General features: G+C 38.2%; 1 protein-coding gene across 1 annotated transcript in view; it reads right to left on the bottom strand.

Annotated features, from left to right (window-relative positions):
* Nucleotides 1–24,210, bottom strand: part of PpD3 (protein phosphatase D3) — a 246,514-nt gene extending 222,304 nt beyond the window's left edge. Inside the window, exon 1 of the mRNA XM_090368865.1 lies at nt 23,989–24,210. Coding sequence (XP_090224991.1) covers nt 23,989–24,184 — 196 coding nt within the window. The 5' untranslated portion in view covers nt 24,185–24,210. The remainder of the gene's footprint in view (nt 1–23,988) is intronic.
* Between the last annotated feature and the right edge of the window lie 2,078 nt (nt 24,211–26,288).

Genomic DNA, 26,288 nt, shown 5'->3' with positions numbered 1-26,288 from the left:
ATTAATTAGATTTTGGATATCTTCTGTATTGCAATGAAAGCCTCTGCAATTCCATTGTAAAATGCAAGGCATTATTTGTGTTTAGTTGATGGAGCTGATTCTGACTACTTTTTGAAGGTGACTGGTTTATGGTGTTCCAATTTCTGTTTGTCTTTTTTTTTTTTTTGGAAAACTGGCCGACCAGTGTCCATTTCTTCTTCTTCTTTAGCATGGGTTTCTAAAATAGGATCTTCCTGTATAGATCTGCCATCTGTGTCCATGGTTGTGTTCTGAATATTTTTCATAGCATTTGAGTTTGTAATACAAGATGTGGTAGCAATCACTGGTGGAGGAGATACCGCTGGTATTGTCAGAGGTGTATTATTTGCTTGGTCTGTGGTCTTGGATTGTTGCTTGTGTACATTTGGTTGTATCTCAGAGAGGACATTTCTAGCCCAATCAGAAATTGATTTATTAGAAGGGACTGTGACATCAGTTTGAACGGAGACTGCTTGATATTTTTTTACAGCATTTGCATAGGTAATATTCTGGTTTATAGTTGGTGCAACTAGTTTTCTTGCTTCTTGGTAACTGACTTTGTTTTCAACCTTGTATTTTACTATTTTTTTCTCAGTTGTCCACTTTTCACGTCTTGAAATATGCAGGATGGTCACCATTGCAATTTGGGCATGTCATTTTTGTAGAGCTGTACAGTCATTTTGTATATGGTCTGAGGACCAACAGTTGGGGCAGACAGGAATTCCTCTACATACAGTTTAAGAATGCCCATACTTTTGGCATTTACAGCATCTTAAAGGGTTGGGAATGTATGGGTTAATGCAATAAAATAAATAACCTGCTTTTACAGAGGAGAGTAAGTTTGGCGTACTGAAGGTAAGAATAATATTTCTGGTAGTTGTCAGTTGATTATCTTTTTTAATCATTATGCTTTTCGCTTCAATTACATTCTGTCCCTGCAGTTCTTGGGTTATTTCTTCCTCGGTGACATTTAATAAATCCCAACTCGATATGATACCCTTAGATGAATTTACGGTTACGTGAGGAGATATTTTTACAGGAATTCCCGCAAAGCTTGTTAGTTGTAGAAGCTTTTCAGAATGTCTTTGATTCATGGTTTCTATAAGTAAGTCTCCTGTTTGCAGTCTCTTCACCATTTTGGGAGATCCTGCAATACCCTCCAGATGTTTCTGTATAACAAGGGGAGATAATTTACTCATAGGCTGGTTACTGAGAGAGTGGAAGATTAAGAAAGATGGGCAGGGTTGCTCCATCCGATCAGTCTTCAATCTCTTTGGGTTGTCGTTATTCATGTCAATATGGTCTGTATTTGCCATGTTTGCTCCTTTTTGCCCTTGGCAAGAGGACTTTTCTGCCAAGGTTTCCGGCCCCGCCACGGGGAGGCAGGGGCAGTGCCGCAAAGAGGCCAAGCGGTTAGAAAAGTTAGTTGTTAGTAAAGAATGTAATATATATAACAAAAAGAAAGGTGAATTTCCTTTCTCTGTCCTTACTTGATACTTTACAAGTGTAGAACTTATTTATGATAAATAAACTGCTGATAGAAAACAATATAACTTAAAAAGAACTTTTATCTCTCAGAAAGATCACTGTTTGACTCGCACTAGATATGCTTGACCTTGAATTTGATTGGCACCCTGGGCCAAAAAAAAACTGTCAGCTGAAGAGCTAAAGACTGTCAGTTCTTGTTGGGAGCGTTTAAGAGAAGTGGTAAAAAAACACCCCAACATTGAAAAAACTGAACTCATGATGTGCAAAATGGAAGACGAAGTCATTTCTTACTTCAGGAAGCTACAAAAAAACGTCATAAAAAACAGTCCACTTTGAACAGTTTCTTTGCCAGTAGCAACAAAAGACTGAAAAGACACCTGAAGCTTGATATAGTGCCGCCACCATTAATTTCATCAGTTCTGCACTTCAAGTCTAAGGTAAATGCTAATTGATTGTTTGTTTTTTTTATTTTACCATGTTTTATGATTATTTATTAAATAATCTTTAAACACTAATTTTTAATGTAAAAATTAAGTGTAACATGTACGAAATACTTATTTTATGGTTGTTAGAGAATGAATTACAGGAAATCAATGAATTATTAGTTTCAACTTACAATATTTTCAACATACAATAGGTTTTGTGGAACGAATTACCATCGGATGTTGGGGCCCCCCCCACTGAATAGGCACATGCGATTCAGACCACGATATAAGAAATTCGGTATGACCATGTATGTTTTTTCCTTATCCTTTTCAATATTCAAACACTTTATTATAAAAATATAATAAAATGTACCACATACAAACATGCCTAAAAAATCATAAATAACAATAATAATAAAACCTCATACTGGATAACAGTATGCAGTAGCATATTCAATTAGTGGCTGACAATATGATTTCAACTAGTCCAGAGTCAATCCAAGAATTGCAACATGAACAAAAAAAAAATTACAATTCCATATTAATAAATGAAAAATTACATATATATGTACTAAAGTTTTTAAGTAACTACATTTATTCTTCCAGTGACTGTTTACAATTATCCCATTTGTGAAAGTTGTTTACGTATATTATTAATACCTAGCTCAGAGGTTCCCAAACTTTCTCAGTTCACAACGCCCTTAGTGTCCCAGTAATTTTTTCATGGCACCCCTAGGCCAAAAGAAATACCTAACACAGTGGCTTTCGGCCTTTTAATATATATACCTATATAATATTTTTTCTTTATATAGAGGTACTAAATAAAGATCAATTATAGATCACCACAAAATTAAAAAGATATGGTACAATGGATATCGTACAATGTTTTATAATGAAATAAATATACAAATTAAAAAACAATAATAATAAAAATAACTTTAAGTAACTGAAACCCAAATTACATGGCACCCCTATAATGTTGTTGTGGCACCATAGTGTGCCACGGCACCCCAGTTGAAAACCACTGACCTAGCTAAATAAACAATAAACATATATATTATAATAATTAATGCAATAACATATATTAATAATACCTAGCTAATACATAGCTTTTTAGATGAGTTTTCTACAGCAGCAGTTAAAGAGGCAACAAGAGAGAGAGAGAGAGAGAGAGAGAGAGAGAGAGAGAGAGAGAGAGAGAGAGCGCATTATTGGCAATGATTCTTCGTACATTAAGAATCTGCAGATAAAATAACCACCAGATGGCAGTGATCACAGTGTATTTACGTGGAATTTACTTAAAGTAACTACCATCAAGGGCAAAGGGAAGGGTTTTTGTTTTCATAAAGGAGACTACAGTGGTCTAAGCCAGTTTTTAAATTCTATACAGTGGGACCAACTAATGAAGTTACCAGTAATAAATTCTAAATGGAAAGCATTCGGGGAAATAATTACAGAAACTACTAGGCTTTTCATACCAACTAAGAAATAATGTACCAACTATGAAATAAGAAATAAACGGGGTGGTTGAGGGGGAAACGACAGAGAGTGGTAATCAATGGACACTGCTCATCGTGGACTAATGTTATTAGTGGAGTCCCTCAGGGTTCAGTATTGGGTCCATTATTGTTTTCTGTATTTATAAATGATATTGATGATGGTATATCAAGCTTAATGTCCAAGTTTGCAGACGATACAAAGGTTGGCAGGGTTGTCAAGGACACTACTGACACTATGCTACTGCAACAGGATCTGGAAAGGTTGAGCAGATGGGCTTCGAGGTGGCAAATGAAGTTTAACATTGACAAATGTAAAGTACTACATATGGGAAACAGCAACCCCAGAGCAACGTATCAACTCTGTGGTACTACACCGACAGTGGTAGAGAATGAAAGGGACCTGGGGGTGGTTGTGCAGGCACATATGAAGTTTTCTGAGCAGTGCAGACGGGCTGCAAGAGTAGCTCATGGTGTGTTGTCGGTGATATATATAGGAATTTTTCTATCAGGGATAAGGAGGTGATTATTCCCTTGTATAAGGCAATGGTCAGGCCACACCTAGAGTACTGTATCTGTATACAGTAAGTCTGGAGGCCTGATTTCAAGAAGGATGTAGAGATGCTGGAACGAGTACAGAGAAGGGCAATAAGATTAGTGAATGGAACAAAGGGGTGCTCTTACGAAGAAAGGCTTAAGTTTTGCAAATTACAGTGTCTGGAGACTAGGCACTGGCGAGGTGATCTGATAGAGGTGTATAAAGCCTTGAATGGTTTGAGCATGCTCAATGCTAATGGGATTCTTCCTCTTGCTCAGAATAATCACCTGAGAGGGCATAAATTCAAATTGAGAAAAGACAGATGTAGGATAGACGTGAGGAAATTTGCCTTTAGCCAGCGGGTGGTTGGGTGGTGGAATAGACTTCCATCCCTTGTCGTGGCAGTTGATAGCCTAAATAAGTTTAAGGCTCAGCTGGACAGGTATTTTGAACAAACAGAGGGGTGAAGTGGAAGTGGTTATTTTATTTTTTTTTTTTGGCTGATGCTGCATAAGCTTGCTTTCTTGCATCAAATGCCTCTACTAATGCTAATGCTAATGTTCAAGACTTCGACCTAAATGGATGTCATATGAACTAATGAGAGATAATAGTGGTATAGAAGAAAAATACATGGAATGCATATAAATTATCAGGTAATACAGAAACCTATGGTACATATAAACTAGTCTGTAATCAAGTCACAAAGGAGGTTAGGCAAGCCAAGGCAGATTATGAGAAATCTTTGGCAAAATAATGTAACAAAACACAGCAACAACTTCTTTACTTATGTAAACACTAGAAGGAAGGGAATGAATCTCATTTGTCCACTTGATATCAATGGTTCAACCGTTCATCCTGCTCAAGTTTCTGACAAACTGAATAAGTATTTTCAGTAGCATAGCTAGGGTTGTCGATGCCCAGGGGGAAAACGTCTTCCTGGCACCCCGAGTGTGATAATGTAATGTGAATGTGATAGATAATTCCTTTGGTTTGCGCCAAAAGACAACTGCCCCCCCTGCACTACCCTCGCTACGCCTAGTGAGTATTTTGCATCTACATTCACACATGAGAAATTCTTTAGAGAAGTGGATGCCAGAAGTTTATTATGTTCTAACAGGGAGCTACATGATTTTCTAATAACTAAGAGGAAAGTGGAAGAGAAATTGTTGAAGTCAAACATAAAAAAGGCACCTGGGATGGATAGGATTTATCCAATTATATTAAGAGAGGCAGCAAAGGAGGTATGCAAACCCTTAGCTATAATTATGAGAATTATATGCAAATGTATCCCCAATTCACAAAGGGAGATAAAAGGGTGACACAAGTAATTACAGACCTGTTAGCTTAACTTCTGTTCCAGGGAAAATAATGGAGTCACTGTTTAATGAAGTAATGGAACCATCTAGACAGGACTGCAGTTATACTTCAGATACAGCTCGGATTTGTTAAGGGGAAATCTTGTCTGACCAATTTTATTGTATACTACGATATAGTCATTACATCGTAGTTCTGATATCATATTAATCTGATATCATACACTTTGAATTTCAGGAAAGCTTTTGTTACTACTGCACGTAAAAGACAGCTGTACAAATTGGAGCAGTGTGGCATTAAGTGCAAATTACTGGCAAGTTACTGCTATAGATAAAAGGATGGTTGAGTGGGAGAAACAAAGAGTTATTATCCATAGACACCATTAATCAATGGAGACTGGTCATCATGGATTAATGTTATTAGTAGAGTCCTCCAAATTTCAGTGCTGGGTCCATTGTTGTTTTCTATATTTGTTCACGATATTGATGAAGCCATATCAGGCTTAATGTCCAAGTTTGCAGGTGATAACAAGGGTTGGCAGTGAGATTGAAAGTGATTTCAATTAAACAATAAAAAAAAACTCATACAGGATAACAGTATATAACAGATGCAGCAGCAGCACTATTCAATTAGCAGCTGACAATATGATTTCAACTAGCCCAGGTTCAATCCAAGAATTGCGGTATGGACAAAAAAAAAAATTATAATTCCGTATTAATAAATGCAAACTTATATGTGCCAAAGTTTAAGTAACTAAATTTATTCTTACATTAACTATTTTTTTGCTTATTTATTGGTTGATGACAGTAATGACGGTATGTTACTGCACAGGATCTAGAAAAATTAGGCAGATAGGCTGAGAAATGGCAACTGAAGTTTAACCTTTAGAAATGCAAAGTACTGCATATACTCTGCATTTGTTATAGGTAGTAGAAACCCCAGAATAACACACTTACTGTGTGGTACTACACCCAGGGTCATGGAAAATGAAAAAGACATGGGTGGGGGGGGGGGGGTAATTGTGTAGTCAGATATGGTTCTCTGAGTACTGCAGACAAGCTGCCAGCAAAGCTGATGGATCAATGATATACAGGAATTTTGCTAGCAAGCTATAAAAACTTGCTTTCTTGCATTATTTGCCACTACTAATACCAAATAAATACTAAGAATTTATAATGATAATTAAATACTTAATAATAATTTATTATTATACACTGGTATTCAAAGAAACTGCATCACCCCCTTAAAATTGTAACTGTCGTCCGAATAACCTAAGTATACGGCAATATTTCTTGCATTAGATAATATTGACACGTGTAGGTGATGACATAATATTGCATCAGCTGTTACTTTCAACTATATAAGCATGCTCTGCAAGAGTTGCAGTCATTTCTTGCTTGTGTCAGAATGGCAAGTTACGTGCAGTTGATGCCACGAAGGAAGAGTGCTATTGTGCTAGTTTTTAAGATGTTCAGATCTTAAATTAATGTTGTGAACAACTTCACAGTTTTGTTTCCAGTAGCTGGTTAATATGGTTAACAAATGATGACATGACGTGATGTATGTTAGATTGGTTGAGAACATATTTTGACTTTTGCATGCAAAATAACATGACTGAAGAGACAGTGCTAGGACGATATATAGCTATACTTACCAGTCAGCTCTTTGTGCGATACAGTCCCATACACACATCCATCATCCTGAATGCACAAAAAGATAATGCATCCGCAGGTGACAATGTAGATTTGCTACCTTAAGTGTACCTGAACAAACAGTGTGTCCAATGGGAAAGAACAGTTATTCTAACCAAACAGCGATATATCGGATATTTATAGACATAACACAATTGGACAAGTAAGAAGGGTAACAATGAAATAGGTAATCACACAGTAGGAGGAAACACCGACTGATTGAGGCTGCTGCTAATCAACAGAACATTCTCACGTTTTGAAAGGGCGCATGGAGTGTTGTAAAGGGTCGCAACCAAGGCTAACCTTGGTTAATAAAGCAGCTATTGCTGCTTTATGTGAGGAAGGATGTTCTTCCCATCATATTAGCATTAGTAGAGGCATAGAATGCAAGAAAGCAAGCTCATGCAGCACCAGCCAAAAAAAACCCTCCCATTTCACCCCCTCCATTCGTTCCAAATGCCTGTCCAGCTCAGCCTTAAATTTATTTAGGATATCAACTTCACAACAAAAGATGGAAATCTGTTCAACCAATCAACTACCTGCTGGCTAAAGGCAAATTTCCGCACATCTGTTCTACAACTGTCTTTCCTCAATTTGAATCTGTGCTCCCTCAGGTTCTTAATCTGAGCAAGTTGAAGAATCCCAACAGAATTCAGCATGCTCAACCCATTCAAGGCCTTATACACCTCAATCAAATGACCTTGCAGGTGCCTAGTCTCCAGCCACTGCAATTTACAGAACTTAAGCCTCTCTTGGTAAGAGGATCCCTTCATTCCCCTCACCAATCTTGTTGCCCTTCTCTGTACATGCTCAAGCAAATCTACATCCTTCCTAAAATGCCTCCAGACCTGTACGCAGTACTCAAGGCGTGGCCTGACCATTGCCTTATACAAAGGGATAATCATCTCCTTTTCCCTGCTAGCAAAATTCCTGTATATCATTGACAAAACCCCATGACCTGATAAAATGCAGATGTATATATACATATAAATGTGAAGCTGGAAGTGTAAGTTACACAAATGCCAAATGCCAAGAGGCTTTTGGCTGAAATGATGAAGTGGTAAATTGCCTTGAGACCTGTAAATAGAATTTTTCTTTGTTTCAAGTATGTGAGACATCGCCAACCCAACCTCTAGTACCAGTTCAATGCTCATATTTTGTTTTAAGAATAGGCATTCAGTTTTCCACTCACAGTTATATACAGTATTGTGTTAATTTTAGAACTTTAGCAGGATGCCATAATTTATGTCAAAGAACTGTATTTCCAGAATACAAGTTGACTTCTTGCTGAAGATTGTTTAGTAATAAAGTCCTTTCTTCAAGAAGGCTAATTTTGAATGTTAGCCACCTAGTACACAGGATAAGTATATTTATGTATATGAGTAAGAATGGATTTGCTTATAGCCTTCTAATGTTGAAATTACAATCCTCTGAGTTAGAACCAAAATTCACTACAGTGAATAAAGGATAAAAGGATAAAAAGTACAGAGAATAAAAGATTCCCTTAATTTGTATTAGTGTCTACTAATGCAGGAACTGTATTCAATTTGCCAATAATTTGTAAATAATGTATATTAAATATGAGTTATTAATTTCATCCCAGTATATCTGGTTTGCTTTGTCTCAATTTACTGTTTGCACAATTCTTCTTATCCCAAAACAGGAAGTCACAGGCCTGCACTGTCAGAGGCCCATATTCAACTAGTATTTAGGAGACTAATAAACTCAAAGATATTGGGTGACAAAAGATGTTGGGATATGCTTCTACAAAATTCATTTGTGTGCACCAATAGTAAGAAAACCGTACATATAAAACACACGAAAAACAAGACCTTACAATATATATAGGGTGTCCCAGGAGGAAAGGTCAATATTCCAGGAGATGAAAGGACAGGTCATTTTAAGCAGAAAAGTTTATATAAACATGTGCCTTATCCCAAATGGTTTCCGAGATAGAGGCATTTGAATATTTATTTTTCAAGTGACAAATTTAAAACAATTTATAATAAATTTTCAAAAATGCCACCATCAACTTCAATGCACTTTTCTACTCTCATGAGAACATGGCGTGTTGCTTGTCTAAGTGTATTTTCACATTCCTTTATATGGGCAACAGCGTCCATTATGCGAGCTAGCAGATCATTTCTTGTATCCACCTTTCTTCTGTACACTTCACTCTTCATCCAACTCCATAAACAAAAATCTAATGGGGTTAGGTCTGGAGATCTTGGTGGCCAGTTAATGGCACCACCATGACCAATCCATTAATTAGGGAAAATTCGGTCCAGATGTTGCTTCACACATCTGGTAGAATGGGAAGGGGGCCCCCCATCATGCTGAAAGTACATAGCACACCGTGTGGCCAAAGGAACGTCCTCTAGTTATTCACCTAATGTATTTTGCAAAAATTAAAGGTAATCATTCGATGTTCTAAAATAACGGGACCTATCAACAGGTTATCGATCATACCGCACCACACATCGATTGAGAAACGAACTTGGGAACTTGTTTCCACTGTACCATGTGGATTCTCGTGCTACCATCGACGAGTGTTACGTGTGTTGTTGATTCCATTCCAGGTAAACGTGGCTTCATCAGTAAATAGTACTGATGGAAGAACTTCACGATTGGCATTTAACCAATGACAAAATTCAAGACGCATGGCACTGTCCCCTATGTGAAGATTTTGCATATGCTATAGGTAAAATGGGTACAAGCTCTCTTCATGTAGTGTCCACCATACACGTGTTTGTGAAACACCAAGACGTGCAAAAAGTCTTCGTGTGCTAACTGTAGGACTACGCTGAACCATGTTCAGAATGTTTCTGTTCCTGCACATTTTCTTAATGTCCTTGTTCAGATGAAACAGGAGCACTGGAAAGCATACCACTTTCACGCAGTGTGTTGAAAACACTCTACGATCCGGAATTCGACGTGTAGGAAAGTGTCAACGGTATTCTTCAACAGCAGCAGGGGCACTACCATCGCAGAAACCGTAAACATACAGCATATCTGCATATTTGGCATTAATAAAAATGTACAGCATTTTTAGCAAACACTTTTACAATTAGAACTAACACTACTCACTGATTCACTTGCAGTCTGATTCACTTCTACAGTCAGAACAATCAACTGATAACTGGCAACTGACAACCAAATGGCGCAGTATAATGGGAGGGAAGGAAAATATTGCGTGCCAATTTCAAAACAAATGTACATTAAAGTAGCTCTATCTCAGAAACCATTCGGGATAGGGCACATGTTTATATGAACTTTTTTGCTTAAAATGACCTATCCTTTCACCTCCTGAAATATTGACCTTTCCTCCTGGGACACCCTGTGTGTGTGTGTATGTATATATATATATATATATATATATATTAGTTTGATTGCTTAGATTACTTAAATTTGGCGTCTATTTTCTATGGGTATTAAGGTGTATCCTGAACAGGAGATTTAGTTAGCGTTTTTAGTCTAACCTATTCCTAGGGGTCTGTGGTCGTGTTCAAATTATATAATAACTAATGAATTTAGTTATAATTCTAATTATTTAACTTTAATTAATAATATTAATCAATACTAACTAACGTTCCCTTACCTGGTCATCTATCCGCTACTTCATCTGGGGCTTTGAGCGGATCGATAGCCAGTTTTAAAGGAATGTCTCATAATTACCCGTTTCTGTTAACTCCTTATCAGTTTTGCCTTATTAGTGAGATTATTTTGCTCTTTTAGATTATTTAATTCATTGAATAAGGATAGTTTTATGTCAATTTGTCTTTCAGTTTAATTTTAATTTTTGAAAATTTTTAATACTTAACTTAGGATTCGGCAAACTGGTAGAGGAGAAACAAAGCCCAATGGGTAATTATCGGAATAATCGAGTGGCGCTATACTTATCTGTCCGGTGGTGGTCTTTCAGTAAATGAGGGGTTAGCCCTGTTCATTGTTTGTTTTATCCCTGGTTTGGTTTTGTTTTTGTTTTTGGTTAGTGTGTATATATATATATATATATATATATATATACACTAAAAATACATTGCCCTTGTATGAGGGGCTACAAACTTATCAAACAACCCTCATATGAATGGAATACCAAAGGTATCCCATTGGATCCATCAATGTTTCAATATTTATTAATAATGTTGCTGTAAGGATTCCAATTTGATGTTCAAGTCTGTTGATACAAAGATGAAGCAAGCCAAAAATAAAAAAAAAAACACTACCCACTCAACTATCCATTACTCTCTAATCATCATTTGTCTAATTCTTCCCTAAACATATTCAAACTACATACATCCACAACACCAGATGTAAGTGTGTACCAATAATCAGTTATTCTCTACTGGAAATCAAATTTTTGCACATTTTCCGTCTGCCAGGGGCAAAAGGTGATGAACCTACGGGGACATAAGTTCAAATTAAGAAAGGATAGATGTAGAATAGATGTGCGGAAATTTGCCTTTAGCCAGCGGGTGGTTAATTGCTGGAACAAACTTCCATCTGTCATTGTGGAAGTTGATAGGTTAAATAAATTTAAGGAGGAACTGGACAGGCAATTGGAGGGTATGGTGTGATTTTTTTTTTTTTTTTTTTTTTGGCCGATGCTGCATAAGCTCCTACACTTGCTTTCTTGCATCAGGTGCCACCACTACTACTACTACTACTACTATGTTGTAGGGCAGATATCTTTTAAGGACACAAAAGGTGATATTGTAGTACATGTTGGCACTAATGACCTTAAGAGATCTGCAGATTTACTTAAAAAGTACATGTCAATGCTGGAAAAAAGTCACAAGTTAGGGTTAAATTTGAAAGTGTCTGCAATTCTGCCCAGACACGATAGGAGGAAGTATATGGTGAGAGCCTTGTCAATCAATTCGGCCCAGGAGGGATTGTACAAGGCTCACGGGGTAAATTTTTTTCAGCATGGTCTGTGCTTGCTAATAGGAGAGACTTTTTCTACAGGGATGGGATACACTTAAATAGAGGGCGCCTCCGTAGCCAGGTGGGCAGGAGCAGCAGTGCATAGCACACGCTTCTTGATTAGACCGGGGTTTAAGCCCGTGACCACGAAACACGGAGGATGCGGAAAGGTCAGAGAATGACCACCGCATATCCACGGAGCAATATGGCCTTAGTTGCTAATGCTCCTAAAAAAAAGAAAAAAAAAACGAAAAACTTAAATAGAAAGGGTGCAAGGATATTTGCTGAAGCTATTGAGGCAGTGTTAGGTGGGTCAGAAAACTGCTAGATTGGGGAAGGGGGATTCACAGATGAAAAAATTAATGATAGCCGCAGGCAGAGGCGAAAGAGATTCTTGAACTGCTTCTATTGTAATGAGCAGCAGCCTAGAGAGTAAGTTACTAGGGACTTCAAGAGCTGCTGGGAGTCATCATGGAACAAGTAAATACATGAGCTGTGTTAGGGTAACTAAGGGTAAGAACAGGTGCACGTATACTTGCATGTACACTAATGCTAGAAGTATAGTAAATAAAATTGATGAATTTGAAGTGCTGATCAAGACATCAAAGGCAGATATTGTTGGGATATCAGAGACATGGTGTCACACAGATATAAGCAGTGCAAAATTGGAATTTAGGGAGTACAATGTGTACAAAAAGGGCAGACAGGGCAGGAAGGGAGGAGGGGTTATGCTGTTAGTTGAGAAACACAAAATCTAAGGAAGTGCATCCAGTTGACACAGGTGGACAGTGCAATGTTGAGTCTGTTTGGTGTGACATAATCACTGGGAAAGGGAAAATGAGAGTAGGAGTATGTTATAGGCCTGACTCTGATGAATACAATGAACAGTTATGCAGAGAAATAGAAAGGGCAAGTAAATCAGAATATCTTGTCACGGGGGATTTTAACTTTCCAGATATTGAATGGAACTTGTGGATTGGTCACTAGAACGATAGAAAGACTTTTTTGGATTTATTGGAGGATTGTTTTCTACAGCAACATGTTCGTGAGGCAATCAAAGGGAGTAATACCCTTTGATTGCCCCACTTGATCTGATTATCAGCAGTGATTACTCATGCATTAAGAATTTGCACAAAAAGGAACCACTAGGTGACAGTGATCACAGCATACTGATGTGGGATTTACTTAAAGATGTAACTACCATCAAGGGTAAAGGGAAGAGTTTTTGAAAAGGTGACTACAGTGGTCTCAGACAGTTTTTAAATTCTATACAGTGGGATCAACTAATGATGTTACCAATGGTGAATTCTAAATGGGAAGCCTTCAGAAACTCAATCTTGGAGGCTACTATGCTTTTCATACCAACAAAGAAATATTGTTCAAGGTTCAGGCCAACAAGGATGTCGGATGAATTAATGAGGCTTCCGTGGGATGCATATAAATTATCAGGCAACACAGAAGCCGATGGCAAATATAAGCTAGTCTGTAATCAAGTCACAAAGGATGTTAGGCAGGAGAAGGCAGATTACGAGAAATCTTTGGCAAAGGATGCAAAGAGATCTTTACTTATGTAAACAGATTGGTCCACTTAACATAAATGGTTCGACTACTGATGATCCTGCTCAAGTAGCTGATAAACTGAATAAGTATTTTGCAATTATATTCACACATGAGTAGTTATTCAAGGAGAAAATGCCAGAAGTTTATCACACTCTAACAGGAAGCTAAGGGATTTTGTAATAACTGAGAGCAAAGTGGAGAAGAAATTGTTGAAGTTAAACATAAAAAAGGCACCTGGGGCAGATGGAATCTATCCAGTTATAATAAAGGAGACTGCAAGGGAAGTAAGCAATCCCTTAGCCATAATTATGAGAGCATCCTCAGAGTCAGGGGAGGTCCCCCATGGACTGGAAATGTGCAAATGTATCCCCAATTCACAAAAGGGGGGGGGGGGTTCAAAGGGTAACACAAATAATTATAGGGCTGTTAGTTTAACTTCTGTTGTGGGGAAACTAATGTAGTCACTGGTTAAAGAGGTGATACAGGATCACCTGGACAAGACAGCAGTAATAGCTCAGACAGACCATGGGTTTGTTAAGGGGAAGTCTTGTCTGACCAATTTGATTGGATACTACAATGTGATCACAAAGAAACTGATGCAAAAAATAATTTTGAGACCATATACTTGAATTTCACGAAAGCTTTTGATACTGTTGCACACGGAAGACTGCTGTACAAATTGGAGCGGTATGGCATTAAGGGCAAGTTACTGCAATGGATAAAGGGATGGTTGAGTGGGAGACGGCAGTGAGTGTTAATAAACGGACACTGCTCTACGTGGAATAAAGTTATTAGCGGAGTCCCCCAGGGTTTGGTGCTGGGCCCATTGTTGTTTTTTGTATTTATCAATGATATCGATGAAGGTGTATCAGGCTTAATGTCCAAGTTTGCAGAGGATACAAAGGTTAGCAGGGTTAATGACAATAAAGACAGTAAAAAAAAAAGTAAAGTGCAGCCATTATCAACCCACTGCAGGATGGAAGCCTCCTCAACAATTCATGCTGAGGGAAATGGACCATAATCTGCCATGCTGGTCCAGGGCGGGTTGGCAGATCGACCGTATTCAGCAGTCAGGGGCTTGAACCCCGGTCTACTCAAAGAGCGTGTGCTACTGCACTCCCGCTCCTGCCCACTCGGCTACGGAGGTGCCGTATGCTACTGCAACAGGATCTGAAAAAGTTAGGCAGATGGGCTGAGAAGTGGCAACTGAAGTTTAACATTGACAAATGCAAAGTACTCCATATGGGTAGCAGTAACCCAAGAGAAACATACCAATTGTGTGATACTACACTCAGGGCGGTGTTGAATGAAAAAGACCTGGATGTAATTGTGCAGTCAGATATGAAGTTCTCTGAGCAGTGCAGACGGGTGCTAGAGCAAGTCATGGAGTTTTTTTCAATGATATATAGGAATTTTGCTAGTATAGACAAGGAGGTGATTATCCCTTTGTATAAGGCAATGGTCAGGCTACACCTTGAGTATTGTATACAGGTCTGGAGGTCTCATTTTAGGAAGGATGTAGAGTTGCTAGAATGAGTACAGAGAAGGATAACAAGTTTGGTATGAGGAACAAACGGGTGCACTTAAGAAGAAAGGCTAAAGTTCTGCAAGTTGCAGCATCTGGAGACTAGGCACCTGCAAGGTGATCTCATCGAGGTGTATAAGACCTTGAATGGTTTGAGCAGGCTCAATGCTGACAGGATACTTCCACTGCTCAGATTAAGAACCTGAGGGGCCATAGCTTCAAATTGAGGAAAGACAGTTGTAGAATAGATGTGCAGAAGTTTGCCTTTAGTCAGCAGGTAGCTGATTGATGGAACAGACTTCCATCTGTTGTTGTGGAAGTTGATGGCTTAAATAAATTTAAAGCTGAACTAGACAAACATTTTGAGTGACAGGATGGGTGAAATGGGCAAATTTCCGCACATCCATCCTACATCTGTCTTTCCTCAATTTTAATTTATGCCCTCTCAGGTGATTATTCTGATGCTGTATGACCTTACTTCTTGCATCATTTAGGGTTCCATTAGCATCCTAACTCTTGCTTGGACAACACACACACACACACACACACACACACACACACACACACACACACACACACACACACACACACACACACACACACACACAAAGAAAAAAAATCTGAAAATGGATTGCTGCAGGATAGACATGTGAAAATAACCTGCAGTATTATCTCTATTGGTAGACAGGAGTAGCCAATCATTATCTTTTCACTTATTTTGTAGAAAGATATAGCAACAGAACAGAATGTTGACATTATTAACCAGATTTTACTATCAGTCTATTAAGAGGTGTGAAAAGAAATTGGTTCATTAACCGGGAACTCCTATAGTTGGTAGCAGGATCCTGTAATGAATTACCATTAGAATTAGTAAAGGCATATGATGCAAGAAAGCAAGCAAGGGGTTTCAAAGGGTGACACAAATAATTATAGACCTGTAGTTTAACTTCTTTTACCGGGAAAATAATGGTGTCACTGATTAAAGAGGTGATACAGGATCAATAATAGTTCAATACAGGATCAATAATGAAGTTCTCTTAGCAGTGCAGACGGGCTACCAGAGCAGGTCATGTAGTTTTGTCAAAGGTTTATAGGAATTTTGCTAGCAGAGACAAGGAGGTGATTGTCCCTTTGTATAATACAATGGTCAGACCACACATTGAGTACTGCGTACAAGGAGGCCTCATTTTAGGAAGGATGTAGAGTTGCTAGAACAGGTATAGAGAAGGGCAACAAGATTGGTGAGAGGAAAAAAGGGGTGTGCTTACAGAGAAAGGCTTAAATTCTGCAAGTTGCAGCTCTGGAGACTAGACACCTGCGAGGTGATCTGATTGAGATGTATAAGGCTGCACTAATGCTAATATAGCATCATCCCAAAAAAAAAAAAAAAAAACCTTATTTCACCCATCCATTCACTCCAAATGCTTGCTGGGCTTGTTTGCTTTTGCATGATAGATCGTTGTAAATTTAATGGTATGGAGCTAGCATTTTTGTAGCTCCATTTTGAACTTTTTGCTCCATTCAGTCAAAGGATCTGCATTAAAAAAAAAATACGATTCTAATTGCTTGGCTAAGTTGGTGCCTTACCGTATGCTTTTTAGTGTAAAATTTGGAACTTCAGAATTTATCTGTGCTATCATCCTCTGAATTGCTTTGGTTTACCTCCAATGCCATTTCCACTAAATACACTTCACCAGCCTCTTTTCCTACCAGTAATTCTTAAACATATTCAGTAGTCATATCATCAAACCTTCCCCTCCTACCGACTTAGCAAGTTCTACTATTGCAACAATTCCATTTTCTGTCAGTTCGAACATATTTCCTGAATGAACTGGCTCTGGCCATGCATTTTTCCAACACGCAGTAATGTTGACTGTTGGTTTTACTTCTTTGAGCGATAAAGCTATGATTCCGATACAGCCTGCAATTGAAAAATGTTTCCATGCCTCCATCACTTCAATAGATTCGGAATCAATTTTTTCCAAACTACATTGCAAAGATTTTCTGGTGTAATGAGCCTTAAAGATAAATTAAAGAAGTTGTATTAGGTGGTAGGAACAACTTCAACATTTGGATGGTCTGACAGGTTGTGCAATAATAACAAAACAGAATTTTTGTTACTATAGAAACAAAAGAAGCAATAGAAATAAAACATGGGATTTCCCAATATATATATACATATTTATTTTTTTTGCATAATGACTAGCAAGCCAAAAGAGAGGATTCACAAAACAGAATGGAAAAGTTGAAAAATTACATTCAACATAATAAGAGTTTTCCCCGCATAAAAGCTCAAATATATTGTTATTCGAGGTTTGCCGCAATTCTCTAACCGCATTGTATAATTACGGGTGTGCGATGATTTCCGCAATTTATCAATCAGGTTAGAGTGAAAACATGTTATAGAAATACCATGTAATATAGGGACTGCCTGTACTTTACATTTGTCAACATTAAACTTCAGTTGCAACTTCTCACCCCAGGTGCTCAAACTTTTCTAGATCCTGTTGCAGTAGTATACCAACCTTCATATCATCTGCAAATTTAGACATTAACCCTGTTATACCTTCATCAGTACCATTGATATATACAGAAAACAACACTGGGCCCAACACCAAACCCTGGGGGATTCCACGAATGACATTAGTCTACAAAGAGCAGTGTACACTGATTACCACTTTGTCTTCTCCCATTCAACCATCCTTTTATCCATTGTAGCAATTTCGCCTTAATGCCATACTACTCCAATTTGTACAGTAGTCTTCGATGTATGCAAAAGGAGGTGATTGTCCTCTTTAAGGAAATGGTCAGGCCACACCTTGAATACTGCATACAGGACTGGAGGCCTCATTTTAGGAAGGATGCAGATTTGCTTTAGCATTAGCGGAGGCATATGAAGCAAGAAAGCAAGCTTATGCAGCATCAGCCAAAAAAAAAAAAAAAAACCTTTTATTATCCATTGTAGCAATTTGCCGTTAATGCCATACTGCTCTAATTTGTACAGTAGTCTTCCATGTAGGGAAAAGGAGGTGATTGTCCCTCTGTATAAGGCAATGGTCAGGCCACACCTTGAATACTGCATACAGGTCTGGAGGCCTCATTTTAGAAAGGATGTAGATTTGCTTTAGCATTAGCAGAGGCATATGATGCAAAAAAAGCAAGCTTATGCAGAATCAGCCAATAAAAAAAAAAAAAAACCACTCCCATTTCACTCCTCCGTTCATTCAAAATACCTGTCCAGCTGAGCATTAAATTTATTTCACCTATCAACTTCCACAACAAGGTACGGAAGTCTGTTCCACCAAACAACTACCACTGGCTAAAGACATATTTCCGCACATCTATCCTATATCTGTCTTTGCTCAATTTGAATTTATGCCCTCTCAGGTGATTATTCTGAGCAAGAGGAAGAATCCCATCAGCCTTGAGCATGATCAAACCATTCAAGGCTTTATACACCTCTATCAGATCACCTCGCCAGTGCCTAGTCTCCAGACACTGTAATTTGAAAAACTTAAGCCTTTCTTTGTAAGAACAACCCTTTGTTCCATTCTCTAATCTTGTTCCCTTCTCTGTACTTGTTCCAGCAGCTCTACATCCTTCTTGAAATGAGGTCTCCAGACCTGTATACAGTCAAGGTGTGGCCTGACCATTGCCTTATACAAGAGAATAATCACCTCCTTATCCCTGCTAAAAAAATTCCGGTATATCACTGCCAAGACACCATGAGCTACTCTTGCAGCCCATCTGCACTACTCAGGAAACTTCATATCTGCCTGCACAATTATCCCCAGGTGCTTTTCATTCTCTACCACTGTCAGTGTAGTACCACAGAGTTGATACGTTACTCTGGGGCTACTGTTTCCCATACGTAGTACTTTACATTTGTCAATGTTCAATGTTAAACTTCATTTGCCACCTCCCAGCCCATCTGTTCAACCTTTCCAGATCCTGTTGCAGAGCATACAGTCAGTAGTGTCCTGAACAACCCTGCCAACCTTTCTATCGTCTGCAAACTTGGACATTAAGCTTGATATACCATCACCAATATCATTTATAAATACACAAAACAACAATGGACCAAACATTGAACCCTGAGGGACTCCACCAATAACATTAGTCCACGATGACCAGTCTCCATTGATTACCACTCTGTCTTCTCCCTCTCAACCATCCCTTTATCCATAGCAGCAATTTGCCTCCAATGCCACACTGCTCCAATTTGTCCATGTGCAACAGTATCAAAAGCCTTTCTAAGATTCAAATATATAATATCAAAGTTATTCCCTGCATCTAGTTCTTTTGTGACTGCATCATAGTATCCAATCAGATTGTTCAGGCAAGACTTATCCTTAACAAAACCATGCTGTGTCCGAGCTATAACTGAAGTTTTGTCTAGATGATCCTGCAGTGCTTCTTTAACCACTGCCTCCATTAATTTTCCTGGAACAGAAGTTAAACTGACAGGTCTATAATTACTTGAATCAGCCTTATCCTCCTTTGTGAATTGGGGTCACATTTGCACATCTCCAGTCTATGGGTCTTAGCCCTTGAGTCCAAAGAAGCTCTCATAATTATAGCTAAGGGTTTGCTTACTTCCTTTGCTGCCTCCTTTAGTATAACTGGATAGATCCCATCCACCCATTTAAATTCTGTAGAGTGGGACCAACTGATTATGTTACCAACAGCAAATTCTAAGTGGGAAGCTTTGTTTGTTTGTTATTTGGAGCATTAGCAACTAAGGCCATATTGCTCCGGGAATATGCGGTGGTCATTCCCCTGACCTTTTCGCACCCTCCGTATGTGGTTCAACGGCATTGAACCCCGGTCTAAACAAGAAGCATGTGTTATGCACTGCTGCTCCTTCCCACCTGGCTACGGAGACGCCAAGTGGGAAGTATTCAAGGAATTAACAGTGGAAGCTACTAAACGTTTCATACCTATTAAGAAATATTGTTCAAGGTTTAGGCCTAAGTGGTTGTCAAATGAACTAATGAGACTCGTGGGAGAGAAGAAAAAATGCATGGGATGCATGTAAATTATCAGGCGACACAGAAACCTATGATATATATAAGCTAGTCTGTAATCAAGTCACAAAGGAGGTTAGGCAGGCGAAGGCAAATTACAAGAAATCTTTGGAAAAGGATGCTAAGAAAAACAGCAAGGATTTCTTTACTTATATAAACTCAAAAAGGAAGGGGACGAATCTGATTGGTCCACTTGATATCGATGGGTCAACTGTTGATGATCCTGCTCAGATAGCAAACAAACTGAATGAGTATTTTGCATCTACATTCACACATGAGGAGTTATTAAGGTTTGAAAATGCCACAAGGTTATCAAATTGTAACAGGATGCTTAATGATTTTGTAATAACTGAGAACAAAGTGGAGGAGAAATTGTTGAAGTTCAACATAAGAAAGGCACCTGGGGTGGATGGGATCTATCCAGTTATATTAAGGTAGGTGGCAAAGGAAGTAAGCAAACCCTTAGCCATAATTATGAGAGAGCATTCTTGAACTCAAGGGAGGTCCCCACGGACTGGAGATGTGCAAATGTACATTGTACGCAAATGTACGTACCCAATATACAAAGGGGAATCGAAGGGTGAGACGAGTAATTACAGACCAGTTAATTTAATTTCTGTTCTGGGTAAAATAATGGAGTCACTGATTAAAAATGCATTGCAAGATCATCTAGACAGGACTGCAGCAATAATTCAGACACAGCATAGGTTTGTTAACAGAAAGTCTTGTCTGACAAATTTTATTGGTTATGATGTGGTTACAATGGAACTGGATGCAAAAAATAATTTTGATCTCATATACTTGGATTTCAGGAAAGCTTTTGACACTGTTTCACATGGAAGACTACTGTACAAATTGAAGCAGAATGGTATTAAGGGTAAGTTGCTACAATGAATAAAAGGATGGTTGAGTGGTAGAATACACAGGGTGGTAATCAATGGGTGCTGCTTTTGTGGACTAATGTTATTAGTGGAGTCCCACAGGGTTCGCTGTTGGGTTCACTGTTGTTTTGTATATTTATCAATGATATTGATGAAGGTATATCAGGTTCGTATTAAAGTTTGCAGATGACACAAAGGTTGGCAGGGTTGTTAATGACAGTAATGGCAGTGTGTTACTGCAACAGGATCCAGAAAATTAGGGCAGATGGGCTGAGAAGTTGCAACTGAAGTTTAACATTGACAAATGCAAAGTACTGTATATGGGTAGAAGTAACCCTAGAGAAACGTACCAACTGTGTGGTACTACACTTAAGGAGGTAGAAAATGAAAAAGACCTGGGAGTAATTGTGCAGTCAGATATGAAGTTTTCTGAGCAATGCAAACAGGCTGCAGGGCAGATCATGGGGTGTTGTCGATGATATATAGGAATTTTGTTAGCAGGGAAAAGGAGGTGATTGTCCCTCTGTATAAGGTAATGGTCAGGCCATGCCTTGAGTACTGCGTGCAGGTCTAGAGGCCTCATTTTAGGAAGGATGTAGATTTGCTTGAGTGTGTACAGAGAAAGGCAACAAGATTGGTAAGTGGAATGAAGGGATCCTCTTACCAGGAGAGGTTTAAGTTCTGCCAATTCCAGCAGCTGGAGACTAGGCACCTGCACATGGGTTTGGCATGCTGAATTCTGATGGGATTCTTCCACTTGTTCCTAAGGGGGCATAAATTGAAATTCAGGAAAGACAGATGTAGAATAGGTGTGCAGAAATTTGTCTTTACCCAGCGGGTGGTTAATTGCTGGAACAAACTTCCATCTGTCGTTGTGGAAGTTGATGGGTTAAATAAATTTAAGGAGGAACTGGACAAATATTTAGAGGAGATTGTTTTGTAATTTTTTTTTTTTTTTTGGCTGATGCTGCATAAGCTCATACGCTTGCTTTCTTGCATCACATGCCACTACTACTACTACTACCCCGGGTGCCTTTTTTATGTTTATTCTCAACAATTTCTCCACCACTTGCTTCTCAGTCATCTAGCTCACTGCCAGAATTTACTTCACCTCTGCCATTTCCCTTCCTGAATAACTTCTCATGGGTGAATATATATGCAAAATACTTGTTTAGTTTGTTAGCTACCTAAGCAGGATCATCAATAGTTGAACCATCAATATCCAGTGGACCAATCTGATTCATCCCTTTCCTTCTGGAGTTTACATAGGTAAAGAACTGTTTTCTGTTTTTTTTTGCATCCTTTTCCAAAGATTTCTCGTAATCTGCCTTCGCCTGCCTAACCTCCTTTGTAACTTGGTTACAGACCAGCTTATATCTATCATAGGCTTCTGTGTCACATGTTACTTTATATGTATCCCATGCATTTTTCTTCTCTGCCATATGTCTCATTAGTTCATCTGACATCCATTTAGGCCTAAAACTTGAACAATGGTTCTTAGTTGGTATGTAAAGCCTAGTAGCTTCCAAGATAAATTCTTTGAATGCTTCCCATTTTGAATTTGCTGTTGGTAACATCATCAGTTGGTCCCACTGTATAGAATTTAAATACTGTCTCAGACCATCATAGTCGCCTTTACGAAAACAAAAACCCTTCCCTTTACCCCTGATGGTAGTTATCTCTTTAAGTAAATCCCACTTCAGCACACTGTGATCACTCCCACCTAATGGTTCCTTTATCTGCAGATTCTTAATGCATGAAGAATCATTACTGATAATCAGATCAAGAGTATTACTCCCTCTAGTTGCCTCCCTAACATGCTGATGTAGAAAACAATCATCCAATAAATTTACAAAAGCCTTGCTAGTGTGTGAGAGACCAACCCACAAATTCCAGTCAATATCTGGGAAAATTGGCTGGAAAATTCCAGTCAAAATCCCCCATTATAAGACTCTGATTTACTGGCCCACTCTATTTCCCTGTACAGTTTCTTATTATACTCATCAGAGTCATTAGGCCTATAGCAAAAGCTGCTTGAGCATGTACAGAGAAGGGCAACAAGATTGTTGAGGAGATTGAAAGGATCCTCTTACCAAGAGAGAGAGGCTTAAGTTCTGCAAATTGCAGCAGCTGGAGACTAGGCACCCGCGAAGTGATCTGATTGAGGTGTATAAGGTCTTGACTGGGTTGAGCACGCTAAGTTCTGATGGGATTCTTCCACTTGTTCAGATTACGAACCTAAGGGAGCATAAATTCAAACTGAGGAAAGACAGCTGTAGAATAGATGTACGGAAATTTGCCTTTAGCCAGCAGGTGGCTAATTTCTGGAACAAACTTCCATCTGTCGTTGTGGAAGTTGATATGTTAAATAAATTTTAGGAGGAACTGGATAAACATTTAGAGGTAATGGTTGTGTGAATTTTTTTTTTTTTTTGGCTAATGCTACATAAGCTCATACGCCTGCTTTCTTGCATCCTGTGCCACAATTACTATTACTATGTGCAACAATATAAAAAGCTTTCCTAAAATCTAAGTATATGATATGAAAATTATTTTTTGCATCCAGTTCCTTTGTGACCACATCATAATATCAAATCATATTTGTCAGAAAAGACTTCCCCTTAACAAATCCATGCTGTGTCTGAACTATAACTGCAGTCTTTTCTACATGATCCTGCAGTGCTTCTTTAACCAGTGACTCCATTATTATTTTCCCTGGAACAGAAGTTAACTAACAGGTCTCTAATTACTCTTATCATAGTTTGATTCCCTTTGTGAACTAGGGTCACATGTGCAGGATATCCAGAATCAAAATAAAATTCCAAGTGTTTTCTAATCTTCATATGCGCTGCTTATTATCTATTATCATAACTGAAAGCTCTTGTATAAATCGAGTTGGTTTGGATATAATTTTAGTCACTCATACATTCTGACATATGAAGTGAAACTAAATGTAGGTTAAGAAATATATACAGTGGTAATTTAACACATAAACGAATATTTTCTTATGACGTGGTAAAGAAAGAAATTCCTAAAATATTCAAATTTCATACCACCTCACAATCGTTGACAATCGATTTGTGAATTAGCACTGCTTACTTTTAAAATGATAATTAGCTTTTTCCTTGAATTCTTCCGCTTCCTTCTTTGCATCTTCAGAGGTGCTTATGTTAATTATGCTAATACTATTCGTGTCTGGAGAGTTAAGTGTTGATTTGGTTTCACTATTAAGCTTCATGTCCACATCTACACGACTGAGTTGATTTTCTACACTAGGAGATCTAACGGACGCCATTTTTATTTTTCAAACTATTTACACTATTTGCACATAGTTTCGTAAAACGATTCACATGAAACTTCACATTTGGGCAGTAAAATTTACTACATACTTTGATTTATATGAATGTTGTAGTAATAAAAAAATAAGCACATTTGAAATTTAAATAATCTTCAAAAATTGTTCTAGCGAAAATAAAATAATGCTTCAGGCTCGTTTGCTACATAAGATAAGAATAAAATATTTATTATATGAAAATAAGACCCAGTAAGTTCTAATTATCTCAGACCGTTTAGATGAGGGGATACACTTAAGAAAAACATATAAATCAAAACTTTCAGTTCGATAGTCAACTGTAATCACGCAATGTATTAAAACTTGTGCGTCCGACTGTTTTGTAACCTTCTTTCATTGAAGTCGATACAACTGATTACACGCCTCTAGTTGAAAATTTGGCAAATTATTGTGCAAGACATTCCTGAAAGATTAAAGTACAAAGTAAAGTTAAAAATAATCAAAATAACTTTCATAATCATAATAATCAAAATAACTTTCATTTCACATAAAAATAGTTTATGTCAATTACATTTGCTCTGTCGGTATTACTTTTCCACTGAAGTACTTTCTAAATGTGTATTTTTCTTCTTTACTTTCTTGCCAGCAGTTTCTGATTTTTTTTTTTTTTTTCTTTTCTTTTTATTAGAGTTTAGGAGCATCAGCGACTAATGCCATATTGCTCCGTGTATATTGTCTGTAAATTGGGTGTGTTCTGAGGTCAATTTTCTGTTTGCTGGAAGAGCAGCGTGCGTTTCCGGGAGGAAAAAACCTGCCAGAATAGTAGTAGTAGTAGTAGTAGTGGCATGTGATGCAAGAAAGCAAATGTATGAGCTTATGCAGCATCAGCCAAAAAAAAAAAAAAAAAAATCACACCATTCCCTCCAATCTCTAGAGACTGCCTAACCAGCCACGATGTGAACAAGATCCATAAAAATTCCTCCCGTCATCGACGGGACTCAAACTCAGGTTTTTCCACCGAACGTGGGGAGGATGGTGATCCACCCACAAGGGCAGCAGTTTCTTCTGCATGCCTTTTACACAGATATTTTGATAGGCACCATCTTTCTGAATTGACATCTGTAGTTGCACATGCTTCTAACACAATTTATCCATGAAATGGTTATCGTTAGAAATGGTTATCGTTCATTCTGATGGAGGCTTCATCATACGGACAATTTTCGAGGGTTCGTTGCCAAGCAATGACGAGCCTGGAAGCACTTGAAGTTCTATTCGTTCGTGATAAGAAGCCATTTTTTATGTGACATGATCCCCTTTTGGTTAGATCGTTATCTTTTATCTGTGTAACCTAATTTAAAGTTCTTAATCAAATATTATTAAAATTATGACATGCAGAAATCTATAGTATCTTATGTGGGATGGCACCTGAACGTGAGTTGAACTCCGCCTATGTACACTGTGATGATTAAAAGTCACTGTAAAAGGCCAGAAATGTGTATAATATTAATATTATGTGCAGTGTGTGTGTTGTTTAGTTGTTTCTGGTCTCTTTGTCACCAGACAGGCGATCTGGAAAGCCTGCCAATGACCATCTAAACACGGGGAGGTGGGCCAGAACTACGCTTGTAATGTGGCAGACCTCAAGAAGTAGTAGTAGTAGTAGTGGCATGTGATGCAAGAAACCAAGTGTATGAGCTTATGCAGCCTCAGTCAAAAAAAAAATGACACCATTCCCTCCAAATGCCTGCCCAGTTGTTCCTTAAATTTATTCAACCTATCAACTTCCACAACGACAGATGGAAGTTTGTTCCAGCAATTAACCACCCGCTGGCTAAAGGCAAATATCTGCACATCTATTCTACATCTGTCCTTTCTTAATTTGAATTTATGCCCCTTTAGGTTCATAATCTGAACAAGTGGAAGGATCCCATCAGAATTCAACTTGCTCAACCCTTTCAAGGCCTTATACACCTCAATCAAATCACCACGCTGGTGCTTAGTCTCCAGCCACTGCAATTTGAAGAACTTAAGCCTCTCTTGGTAAGAGGATCCCTCATTCCCCTCACCAATCTTATTGTCCTTCTCTCTACACGCTCAAGCAAATCTA

This window comes from Mastigoproctus giganteus, chromosome 2, assembly GCF_048544385.1.
Source record: "Mastigoproctus giganteus isolate SK-2022 chromosome 2, ASM4854438v1, whole genome shotgun sequence".
Taxonomy (NCBI): domain Eukaryota; kingdom Metazoa; phylum Arthropoda; class Arachnida; order Uropygi; family Thelyphonidae; genus Mastigoproctus; species Mastigoproctus giganteus.
This window is presented reverse-complemented; position numbering and strand designations above follow the sequence as displayed.